Source organism: Physeter macrocephalus, chromosome 5 (genome assembly GCF_002837175.3).
Source record: "Physeter macrocephalus isolate SW-GA chromosome 5, ASM283717v5, whole genome shotgun sequence".
NCBI classification, from domain to species: domain Eukaryota; kingdom Metazoa; phylum Chordata; class Mammalia; order Artiodactyla; family Physeteridae; genus Physeter; species Physeter macrocephalus.
In genome coordinates this window covers 96551658-96564969 of record NC_041218.1, presented here as the reverse complement: position 1 = coordinate 96564969, position 13312 = coordinate 96551658, and the positions used below count along the sequence as shown (strand labels likewise).

Genomic DNA, 13312 nt, shown 5'->3' with positions numbered 1-13312 from the left:
AAAAAAAAACAAAAAAAACTACAATGAGGTATCACCTCACACCAGTCAGAATGGCCATTATCAAAATGTCTACAAACAATAAATGCTGGAGAGGGTGTGGAAAAAAGGGAACCCTCTCGCACTGCTGGTGGGAATGTAAATTGATACAGCCACTATGGAGAACAGCATAGAGGTCCCTTCAAAAACTAAAACAGAGCTACCATATGACTCAGCAACCCCACTACTGGGCATATACCCTAAGAAAGCCATAATTCAAGAAGAGTCATGTACCACAATTTTCACTGCAGCTCTATTTACAATAGCCAGGACATGAAAGCAACCTAAGTGTCCATCGACAGATGAATGGATAAAGAAGATGTAGCACATATATACAATGGAATATTACTCAGCCATAAATAGAAATAAAATTGAGTTATTTGTAGTGAGGTGGATGGACCTAGAGTCTGTCATACAGAGTGAGGTAAGTCAGAAAGAGAAAAACAAATACCATATGCTAACACATATATATGGAATCTAAAAAAAAAAAAAAAAAACCAAAAAACTGGTTCTGAAGAACCTAGGGGTATGACAGGAATAAATACACAGACGTAGAGAATGGACTTGAGGATACAGGGAGGGTGAAGGGTAAGCTGGGACGAAGTGAGAGAGTGGCATGGACATATATACACTACCAAATGTAAAACAGATAGCTAGTGGGAAGCTGCCGCATAGCACAGGGAGATCAGCTCGGTGCTTTGTGTCCACCTAGAGGGGTGGGATAGGGAGGGTCAGAGGGAGACGCAAGAGGGAGGGGATATCGGGATATATGTATACGTATAGCTGATTTACTCTTATACTAACACAACATTGGAAAGCAATTATACTCCAATAAAGATGTTAAAAAAATAAAATTCAATCAAAAAGCAGATATTTGCAAATTGGATTTAAAAAAACCAGGACCCAACTATATATTATCTATGTGAGAGATACTTTACATTCAAAATGCAAACAGGCTGAAAATAAAAGGATGGCAAAAGATGTACAATGCAAACCACAACCATAAAAGAGAATGGGTAGTTATATTAAGATATATATATATATATTAATATCAGAAGTATCAGAAAATAGATATGAAAATAAAACATGTTATAGAAGTAAAGAGAGAGACATGATGATAAAAGGGACAATCCATCAGGAAGATATAACAATGGTAAGCATATATGCACATAAAAACAGAGCCCAAAAATACATGAAGCAACAACTGACTGAAAGGTTAGACAGACAATGCAACAGTAAGAGGTGGAGAAGCCAACACCCAACTTTCCATAATGGATATAATGACTAGGCAGAAGATCAGCAAGAAAATACAAGAGTTAAACAATGGTATAAACAAGACCTAATAGACATCTACAGAATACTTCAACAAAATATACATTCTTCTTAAGAACACATGGAACATTCTGCAGATCGATTCTATGCTAGGGCATAACATAAGCCTCCATAAATTTGAAGAAGTTGAAATCACACAAAGTATGTTTTTCAAACACAGTGAATACAATTAGAAATCAAACTTAGAAAGTTTGAGAAATTCACACAAATATGAAAATTAATCAAGACACTCTTAAATAATCAAACTTCTGAAATTAACCTTTCTTTAATGTCCAATGGATTTTGAACAAGAGTGCCAAGAAAATTCAATGGGAAAAGAATACTCTTTTCAACAAATGATGCTGGGACAATGAGATAAATTCATACATACACACACACACACTCAAAATGGATCACAGACCTGAATATAAGACTTAAAAATTGTAAAACTCTTATAAGAAAATATAGATGTAAATATTCATGTCCTTAGATTAGTCAATGGTTTCTTAGTACAACACCTAAAGCACACTGACAAAATAAAAGAGATAAATTGCAAATTCAGGGTGCATTTTTAACTGCTGAATTCTCAAAGAATGTAGAACTCCATTCCAAGCTCCTTTAGGCGACAAATGCACCATTTTGTATCTATTCCTCCATTATTAATCATTTTAGAAAAGTTCTTAAAATATCAATAGTGCTCAGTCCTTGTCAATCATCGTTCATGTTCAGTACTACCAATAGTACAATTAGAATGTTTCTAATGTATGTAAATAACTACAATAAATGATACTTAAAAGTATCTTTATGGGCAAAGGGAGTCAAAAAGTACAAACTTCCAGCTACAAAATAAATAAGTCATGGAGATGGGGACTATAGTTAATAAGCTGTATATTTGAAAGTTGCTAAGAAAGTAGATCTTAAAAGCTCTCATCATAAGAAAAAAAAAATTTTAACTGTGGATGGTGATGGATTTTAAATTGATTTATTGTGGTGATCATTTCACGCTATATACAAATACCTAATCATTACGCTGTACATTTGAAACTAATATAATGTTATATGCCAATTACACCTCAATAAAAAAGTATTTTCATTTGAATACATATGTGAAATCATAGCATTCCGTATTGGCATCTGTTTTAACTATTTAAAAATAACAAAAATTCATTTTAAATTTCCACTTAAGAAACTATTTAAGCTATGGGACTATTTAAACCCTTTTTATTCCTGATTACAAAGTAACATACGATTGTTTTAAAGAGAATAGTTTTACAAAGTTGAGATCATACAATATACACAATTTTGTATGCTGCATTTTTATTTTTATAAATGAACACTTTCCATGTCACTCCTCAAAACCATGAGATAAAGGCAATATATTGTCCCACTGTATTGATAAACTTCAAATTATTTAATGTATACTTCTATTAAAAATGGGCAAAGGACTTGAGTAGACATTTTTCCAAAGTAGACACACAAATGGCCAACAGGTACATGAAAAAGTACACAACATCACTAATCATCAGACAAATGCAAATCAAAACCACAATGAGATATCACTTCACACCTGTTAAGATGTCTATCATGAAAAAGACAAGAGAGAACAAATGCTGACATGGATGTGGAGAAAAGGGAACCCTGTGCTCTGTTGATGGGAATGTACATTTGTACAGCCACTATGGAGAACAGTATGGAAGCTCCTCACTGTGATTTTTATTGGCACTTTCCTGAGATTACTCTTTCTTGATTTCTATTTTTTACTCATCAAAATAATAAATTATGTCTTTGGCTTGAAAGTTCAAGGCTTGGTAAAAGTCAATGCTTATACTATGAATCTCTACTCTGAAATAGGAGATAAGCAGAGCCTGATGAATAAACTGTGAGAAAGAGGAGAGACAGACAGAGAAAATAACCTTTGCCAAAAATAAAAAACAAAGTCTTCAGACTTTCTCAGATCACAAATATCTTCAAAATTACTGAAAAAAGTTGAAACCCTCCATTAAATTCCTCTTAATCACTGAGAAGGAATTTATTAGTAATATGATAAGCTAATTACAAAGAGTGTTTAAAAGGATAAAGAGTTCTTTGGTAAATTTCATGATTAAGACATTTTGCAAGTCTTTGTCAGATTTTAAGCTTTTGTTAATTAATTAAATAGGAGAACCTCATGATGCTTTATACCTATCATTTCTTGCTACTAAAAATACCCAGAGCATTTTTGTGTAACTATTCTGTGACACTGGACACTTTCTACCTTAAACTGGACTGTGCAACCTCCCTGAATGCTTAATAGTTTCATCTTTGTCCTACTGCTTCACTGTTTTCCCTCATCCCTCCCCTGGCCAAATACCTAATACAAGACCATACAGGACTTCCCTGGTGGCACAGTGGTTAAGAATCCACCTACCAATGCAGGGGACAGGGTTCGATCCCTGGTCCAGGAAGATCCCACATGCCGTGGAGCAACTAAGCCCGTGCACCACAACTACTGAGCCTGCGCTCTAGAGCCCACATGCCACAACTACTGAGCCCACGTGCTGCAACTACTGAAGCCCGCAGGCCTAGAGCCCGTGCTCCGCAACAAGAGAAGCCACCGCAATGAGAAGCCCACGCACCACAAAGAAGAGTAGCCCCCGCTCGCCGCAACTAGAGAAAGCCCTCGTGCAGCAACAAGACCCATTGCAGCCAAAAATAAAAAAAATTAAAAGACCGTACATATATAGCAGGCCAGCAATTACTATCTGCTGAACAAATGACTGAGTGACTGACTGAATTAAAAAGTGACTACAGTCTCCTCTGCCCTGAACCATGCCTTTCATGAAAATATCAAAAAGAGAGACTTTTTTTCTTTAACATAAATTCTATTACCTTTTTTCCATCAATGTCAATCAGGTAATGTCCAAGGCATTCCAGTTAGGTATCTAAATATGTAAGTGTGATAGCTTAAAAAAACCCGATGCATCCAAATTTCCTAGGTATACATAAAGAATGAACATAAAATGCCAGTAATGTAATACTAAGACCTTAACTTTTATTTGACATTTCAGTAGGTTTCCTCTTAAATGATAACGCATGAGGTTTTTTTGTATTACGATTCTTTTCAACCCAACAAAATAAAATTGGATATTACTGTCTTATATTTTATATTTTAATATAAAATTGAATCCTTAAACTTTCAATTTTTATTTCATTTAATCACTTATGTATGAAATAGATTATTTTTTCCAAAACTGAAAATATTATACCCAGGTTATCACAAAACAAAATGTCTGAATTTGTTCACTATCTGAAATGTGTCATACATACTCAGAGATATACATAAATATTATTTTTGTATCTCTTTTGTCTACTAGGAATTACTTCCAGACATACTGTTTTACCTCAGATCTTCATCAACTGTTTTCCAGTTACGGGGAGCACTGTATGTATGTATTTCCCAGCAGTATTAGAAACAAGGATATAATTTTGCTTGATTTGTATAACCCTCCCAGGGCTATGCAACTGCATTTCAATAAATATTAACTAATGTCATTCAAAAGGCAATCTTTAAAATGCATCAGTAGTGCAAGTGTGTATGTGTATGCATGTGTGTGCATGTGTGCACATGCGTGCCTGCATGTGTAAGGTAGAAAGGGCTTGAAAAATAGCACTGTATTTTGGGGAGCTTCTGACACTTACTATATGAATCCTGAAGGCTTTTTTCCCCCAGATGCTCAGATATTTTGCCAAAATGTGCTAAAACAAAGTCACTTGGAGAATATGAGCTAGCCTAGAGATTAATAAAGCCTCCAACTTCACAGGCTTCCACAAATAATGATATGAAAACAACAGATAATTTTAAGCTATCAAATATTTCAAGACTTCACTCTGTTTCTATGACATATTTATCCCATACGAAAGATTGGCTACAGGAGTTATAATGGCCTTCTGGGACAGGAAGAATAAGGTTTCTGTAGAAAATGTTAAATTAATCTTGATGGTGATGCAAAGTTAAGGAAGGGTTGTTAAGGGCTGGCTTGCTGCCACAGGGTGGGGTTTCATTTTGGTATCCTTTTAGGGCCTGCAGGTGTTTGGCACCAGTTAAAATCAGGGCCAGCTGTGATATTTCAGTTCTGATATTTCCCTCCCAATAGTTCTCAGAAGTGATGCTTCAGGGTGATGTCTTACACCTGATGGATTCAACTTGTGTGGTATAAATGTGAAGACTCTGTTAAATAACACCAGTTTTGCGACACCATTTGCCCTCTCTTCCCCACCCACAGGTCATGGCATCAAGGAGAAAGAAAAACATTAATCAGAGGTTCAGTCATTCATATACACATATATTTTTTAATTGAGCATTTCATTCAAAAATGGTGATACACCAGAACCGCCAAATTTACGGTCTTGAGCAAAATAGAAAAAGCAGGATAACACATTCTCTTTTGATTCTCATGGTAGATAATGATGCTTTTAAACCCTCTCAGTGGTGAGATCCATACCTATTTTTGCAGGAATTTGAATAGTTTCTACTAAAAGCTGCATTTTCTTTTAAGTTTGTTTGGGTTGGAAAACCTCAAACCACAATGTATTTCATGCACATGTTCCCAAGGGTATGTTAAATAGGACCATACTGAGGTCATCTAGTAAGTTTTTTAAACTTTTTGAGAATTCCTTTAATGTACTACACAATCTTGGCCTGATTAAAAGAAGATATTTTAAGAAAGCACTTGGAAACATGACTATTAAAATCTATATGCAGATAATCTATGTTATACTTCTACAGTGCACAGAGTTTTCCACAGATAATTTATCATTGAGGGAGAAAAAACAATAAAACTACCACTAAAAGGGGTTTGGATCAAAATTTCTCAGAGATATCAGTAAATACAGACCAAAATCTCCTGTAGTATTCCTGATTGACTTAACAGTGGATGCCTGCAGGATCGTTTTAACTGTGCAGAGGTCTGCAGCATATAATCAGAGGATAAAAGGTAGACACCCTTGCATCTATCCAAGAAAAAAAGAATCATTTGTTGTTTCGGTTGAGTCAAAAAGGCAAGTTTTCTCGGAACATGAGACTATGAGGAAATTATTTTGGTTAGGAACAGTTTCAACCATCAAGCAAATTTTTGTTGTCTACCACATTCAAACCACAGATGAAACATAAATGGTCCACTTGATAAGTAGGCCCACAGAAAATTCTCTCCCGCTCTTTGATGCTTCTAATCTTTTTTTTCCTTTCTTTTTTTGGTTAGACATACCCCTTTTCCCTTCATCAAAGTCTCACTTCCTGCGCCATGTTCCAGGCCCTGTACTTCACCCAAATCAATTTTCAGTTGAACTAGCAGCTGTGCTGGCACGGCGCACATGGAGAGCTGGGCCACGGGCGCCAGCGGTGCGGTCCCACATCTGAACAGAAGTGGCCGGTTCCATGTACCCAGGGCCAAGAAACTCCACAGATCGTCAGGGGAAAAACAAGGGAGGACACCTTGAACGGAAATCATACTTTAACGGAAAACAAAAAGATTTTCAGTAATCAGAAGAATTACTGAAGGGCTGAGAACTTCTTGGCACAAAGTCTGCAGACAGATTTTCTTAAAAGGATATTAGTTAGACCTTGATTTTAAACTAACGATCCCCATCCCTGCAGCTACACTGGATTTGCCTCTATCCACCAAATTATAAGTAAAAGAAAGTGTTTTTTAATAAAAATATAACCATAAAGGGCACCATAACCAGAGCTATTACCATTTACTAAACTTTTACCATCTAGCAATCCCTACTACGTGCCTTTGATAAACATTGTCACATTTAACACTTACAATATAGAGAAAAGATTCTATTTCATCACTTTACCATTGAGGAAACCAAAGCCTAGAAAACTTAGAAAACTGCCCAACACTTTTGACTCCATGGTCTTACTACTATATTATGCTTTAGTCTCTGAAGCTTTCCAACCAAAGGCTTCTCAGCCAGCTCTACAGATAGAGTCTGTCAGTCCCACACAGGGGTACACAGTAGCCACTTGATCATTTGGAAACCTATACTTTACAGAGTTAACCAACTCACTCATCCACTGATTCATACATCAATGACATTTTATTGGGTACCTGCTACTTAAGTCAACTTAGAATTTATTTTTCAGAAAGGAAAAGAATTACTAAATTCATGATAAATCCCTAGCACCTGGAACATAGTAAATACAATTAAAAGTTTGTTCAATGAACTTTCAGAGTAGTTCTTTTTTAGATGTCATCTTAAGGTACTTTTTAAAAACAATTTATTTAATACAAATTTTTTTTAACTCCCTGATTTTTTCAGCTTCTACATTCCTTTCAAAATACATAATGATAGGGAATTCCTTCTAAAAGAGCCTTCCAGGCATAGGGGAAAGATGGTGCCCTTACCTCTTGTGCCAAACAGTCCTACGTACAATTGCCATAGTCATCTTTACTTATTTTTACTTTTTTCAACTTTTTATTTTATATTGGAGTACAGTTGATTAACAATGTTGTGTTACTTTCAGGTGTATAACAAAGTGATTCAGTTATACATATACATGTATCTATTCCTTTTCAAATTCTTTTCCTGATTAGGTTGTTACAGAATATTGAGCAGAGTTCCCTGTGCCATACAGTAGGTCCTTGTACTAATATTACACTGCTCTCTAGTCTTTCTAAAAATCCAGATAATTTTATACACACATTTTGGTGTTTAAATTCCAAAGAAGAATGAAATGGTATATAAAAGAGACCAACTCGGGCTTCCCTGGTGGCGCAGTGGTTGGGAGTCCGTCTGCCGATGCAGGGGACGCGGGTTCGTGCCCCGGTCTGGGAGGATCCCGCGTGCCGCAGAGCGGCTGGGCCCGTGAGCCATGGCCGCTGGGCCTGCGCGTCCGGAGCCTGTGCTCCGCAACGGGAGAGGCCGCAGCAGTGAGAGGCCCACATACCGCAAAAAAAAAAAAAAAAAAAAGAGACCAACTCTACGCTATCGTCAATAACTATCACTGTATGATTAAGAATTTTTGATGTTAGAATTGTAACAATTAGAATCTACTTTTTGGTGGATACGAAGGCAGTTTTCAAAGACTTTTGGGGTAGTAGGAAAAGTTGGTATCCTGACTTAGAATATCACTATTCTCCATTTGAAAAATTGTTTAAGAACTAAAATAAGCCATAGACCAATAGTAGAAACTTCCTGCAGGTCCAAGCGAGTTGAGATACAAAAATTAAAGTAATTAAAGTGAGCTACAAGGGAAAATTGGGAATGAAAATTCTAATTACCCAATATTCAATACAAACCAGCCCATAAAGTGAACAATTTTAAGGGTGGGACCCTGGATCCTTGTTTATCAAAGCCTAAAAAATAAGTAACACTTGAATATATCTAATAATTTTTAAAATAACATTCTTTGCTTTGGTGCCTTTATTCCTGATGAAACACAGATGGAGCCAACAGAAATGCTGATGGAAAAACTCTCAGGAATTCTCTCTAGAGAAATGTGCCCTCAAACTGAGTTAAACAGGAAGTCCTACACACCTTGGTTCTACTTTGAAGCAGGAAAATAATGGTGAAACCCACCCATTCCCCTACAACAGCTTAAAGCCAAAGCTTGAAGTGAGAAAACTGGCCCTCTGGCCTACTACATTCAGGGTGTACACACCGCTACCTCATCACAAGGAATCACCAGCATTAATCACTGATGTAGTGGGGACCCTTTCACAAAGACTCAGTCCATATCAAGTGGGCCACCTTTTCTCCAATCCTTATTGACCATTCTTTCATTAGGAACAAAGTGTTGCCATACTCACAATCTTCGCAGAAAAAAATAGCACAGAGCAGAATTCCTGCTTTCATTCACCTTTTTTTCTCCAGTAAATATTATAATCATTGACTTGAACACAGTTCAATTATCCTTTAAACAGATATTCATGTAACATGAAGGTACCAACGTTAGAATTAGGTCAGTTTTCTCCCTTAAAAAAGTATATTCCATTTTCAACAATTCATTTCAAAGAAAAATCTACCACTATAAAAAATGAAAAGAAAAAAGAGAAAAACTATAATTTTGAAATGACAGGAGCTGACAGATACATGAATAATCACAGTGAAAGTTTCACAGAAAAAGGCAGTTCCTCTACATTGTGGGATTGATATGTGAATCTGAGAAATGGTAAATTGCTTGCAGTGATACTGATTAAAGTAATAAAATAAAACTTATTATTTTGACATTATCTCAAAATAATCATTTGAACAATGTTATAGAAGAAATATTTTTTCAGATGATCCTTATTTCTGTACCCCAAGAAGGCGTCTGTAAGCAATGTACAGCACAAATCTCTATTCAAGTACATTTATTCTTCACGAATAATACACATTAATCAAAGCATATAAAAGCCTCTCATCCGCAGAATTAATGATGACTTGCTTTGTACATTTTAAGACAGCCATACGATGAGAGGGCGACTACAACTGTGAAGGTCCTCCCATTTCTTTCTGCGGAGAATGATCTCTGAGTGCCTGACTCAAACCTTTCAATTCTCTATATTCCTATTTTTCAGGAAAAACACATGCCCTGACCTTGGATACTTTATGGCTGCTGAAGAAATATGTTCTATCAGATACATATAAAAGTATGATTGTAGGCTGCCAGTGCTAAATTCTGATTATTTTTATTTCAGACCCACGCTTTAACGTAAGAGTAAAAAATCATGTGATGTGACTTAAGCTCAAGATCAATGGCTAATGTACACTTATATGAATCAGTCTGGATAGAAAAGAGAGGCAAATTCCTGTGGTTTTAACGGAAACATGCTAAAAATTTCAAGAAACAAACCTGGGGTTCTGCAAACACATTCTTCATGTTGTTAATTGGGCCATAGGGGACTCCACTGCCTTCAAAGAGGTGTAACCACTTGCTGGTCATTTCTTCTTCAAACCTAGGAAGAGACCAAAAAAGGATGCACTTTTATACTCTAAAGAATGTAACACAACCTGTTTTTTCATGTGGCCCCCTTTGAAAGCAACTGATAATGACAAAAACATGTTTCTTTAACTTTCCTTGTGCCTAGTTTTGAGAGAATGTTGCCAATATGAAACAACTTGAGTTGCCCTGTAAGTGACATGAATAACCACTCCCATCCCCTTGTTTGCAAATCCACCATTAGAGTTGAAACTCCTCCTATTTCTGACCCTATGAACTTTCTGACAGAGAGACGACCCTTGGAGAAGAGAAATTATGTAGAAAATGGTATTAACTGAGCTTCAAATGTGGTATTGAGCACTTGAAGAATTTGATGATAATATAATGTTACTGAAGTTTTGAGCATAACGTCATTGTGCAGTGTTTTTTAGGGCTCAGGCAATAGTACATGAGGTTAAGATAGACACAGATATGCTAAATTATTCCTCAAAACAAAAAATAAACTAATGAATTGGTCTTAAAAGAAAGCTGTATGTTTTACCTCCATTACTCTTAAAGCACACCAGAATTAACAGCCACAACCACTGGCCTAAAAAAAACCTTAATTACTTATTTACTTGCACTGTGGTTTACTAATTAGAACAAATGGAGACATGTAAAGACTAATACCTCAATTTAGCCAACAACCCTCAAATTCATCCAAGTCCTTTACCTCTGTTTTATTTTTACTATAATTTAAAACTGGACTTCACAGACACAAAAGCTTATTTGATTTCCTTTCTTTTTTCTATTAGGTCTTAAGGAAAGGAGACCTAATTCATTAATGAGATTTACTGTTTTTCAGTTCTCTGTTAAGACAGTGAGCACAGAAACAAAATCTTGGATCCTCAAAGACAAATCAACACTCATAGTTTGTAATATATGAAGAATTTGACAACTGCTAATTGTTAAAACAGCAAACTATTTTTAGTTATGTAATAATCTAGGTTAAAAGAAAATTTTTTAAAGCATTAGCTATAGTAAATTATTGGCAGCAAGTAAAATGCTTCACTAATATGGAAGGGCTAGTGGAAGTATAGTAGAAATAGTTAATATTCATGGGCTTCTATTCAGCTCTCTCAGACATAGCTAGAATTAATTTCAGATCAGCAGATTCTATGGGAATTTATGTCAGAGAAATGCACTCTTGCCACTATTTAAAAAAAAGATTAAAAAGTGTCAATACTTTGAGAACACTTCTCTAATTGCCATCTAACAGATAAAAAGAAAAGAGAAGTTTGAATTAACATACTCTCTAAAAGACAGACTACTATATGAACAGCTATGTTCAATCATATAAAGTTTTTACATAAGAATCTGATAAAAATGTTTAATGAAGGTAGTATTACATTCACTAGGAATATAATTAATCCTATTCACACATCCACTTATTCTACAACCATCTAAGGAGCGCCTACTCTACACCAGGCATTGATTTTTGTCTTTAAAAATAATGCCTTCCCTTTTCTTTCCATTATGATAAAGATTTTTCATTATACACATTAATTACGGCCCAGTAATGTTAACTATCCCTATTTAGTACACAATAAAATACTTCACTTCTAAATATTGAAAAATATTCTTTCATGGGAACACCACAATGCAAGATTATATGTTTTGAATTAGTCAATTCTTCGCATTCACATTTTCTTTTCAATGACTATTAAAGTCATCTCCTGGCCGAGACTTGCTAAGATATATATAGATATATATCACCAGAATGATATATGTTGAAAGAATAAAAGAGGTACTTTGAACCTGGAGCCTTTTCAATCAGGGTGTTAATTATTTAAGTTTTCATAAAGAGAGTGTTATAATGGTTACTCTGATGAATTTTCACGACATAAATTTATCACCACTGGACTCACCCAAGTGGCCTGAAAGATCCGCACAGAAAATGCATGTCAATATCTAAACAAACCCATAGCTGCAGGCTTGCCAACAGAAAACTCAGGGGAATAGTTGAAGTTTTAGTATTTATATAAGCTTTTCACCACTGGGCAAAAGAGAGGGATTTATTTCATGTTATGGAAAACAACGGATGCACTTTGGATATGAGACTGGGGAGAGAGGCGGCGTCTGGAGCTGCAGTTGTGACCACTGTTTGTGTATTTGAGTGGGTGTGGGCGTGGAAGTGTTCACAAATGCCTTAAACTCAATCAGTCAGAGACGAACATCACTGCATTCCGTTACTCCCAGAGGACGCATCCATCATTTTCTTCTGAAAATCTATCTCTTGATCTAAATCTGATGTAGAATCCGTTCCTTTATCTATGCAAGAAAAGCTGTAAGTGCTTGTTTTTATGAACCACAAAAATTCTGCTAAAAAAAAATGGAAAGAGCTGATTTAACTCACTCAGGGCAACACAGTCCTGAAGATAAGACAAGAAGGGTGTCCTTGGATCCAGTGTAGTGAGCCTCGAAGCTAGGGCCTCCTCTGGGAAGTTCCTTGGAGACTCATAAAACAATTCAGACTTAATTGTAAACTTATTAAATCAACCCATATATTTAATTCTAGATTTTTGTTGAATTCACTTGATGCCGAATGGTTATTATTAATCAGATTACATCATGTAGGCAAATGAAACACTGCTGCTTAAAGACAGACTTGAATTTCAATTTCTTAACATGAAAATTTAACTCAGAAAACGAACCAAAAATTCTTCTCTTTTGAGAATGGATTAAAGTTGCAGCCAAATCCAAGGCCAGAGAGCAACTAATAAGAGATCCACACCATGAAGGTGGGAGTTGGAAATAATTATAACATTAATGATTAATAAATGCTGGTCATTAATTGTTGGATCTATATTTTGTAGATTTTATCCTCACAAGCACATTATAAGGTAAGTATTATCCTCCCTTGACCAACAGGAAACTCAGGTTTGGAGAAATTAACTCGCTCAAATTCATATAGCTTCCCCCACCCCAACTTTTTTGAGGTACGATTGACAAATAAAAATCATATGTATTGGGCTTCCCTGGTGGCGCAGTGGTTGAGAGTCCGCCTGCCGATGCAGGGGA

General features: G+C 35.8%; 1 protein-coding gene across 16 annotated transcripts in view; it reads right to left on the bottom strand.

Annotated features, from left to right (window-relative positions):
* Positions 1-13312, bottom strand: part of SUGCT (succinyl-CoA:glutarate-CoA transferase) — an 806218-nt gene that overhangs the window by 488043 nt on the left and 304863 nt on the right. For all 16 annotated transcript variants that reach the window (XR_008617466.1, XR_008617468.1, XR_008617464.1 and 13 more), the window contains one exon: positions 10166-10268. Coding sequence is in view for 7 of the 16 variants with exons in the window: in XM_055085091.1 (XP_054941066.1) it covers positions 10166-10268 (103 nt within the window). In the remaining 9 variants the exon portion in view is untranslated. The remainder of the gene's footprint in view (positions 1-10165; positions 10269-13312) is intronic.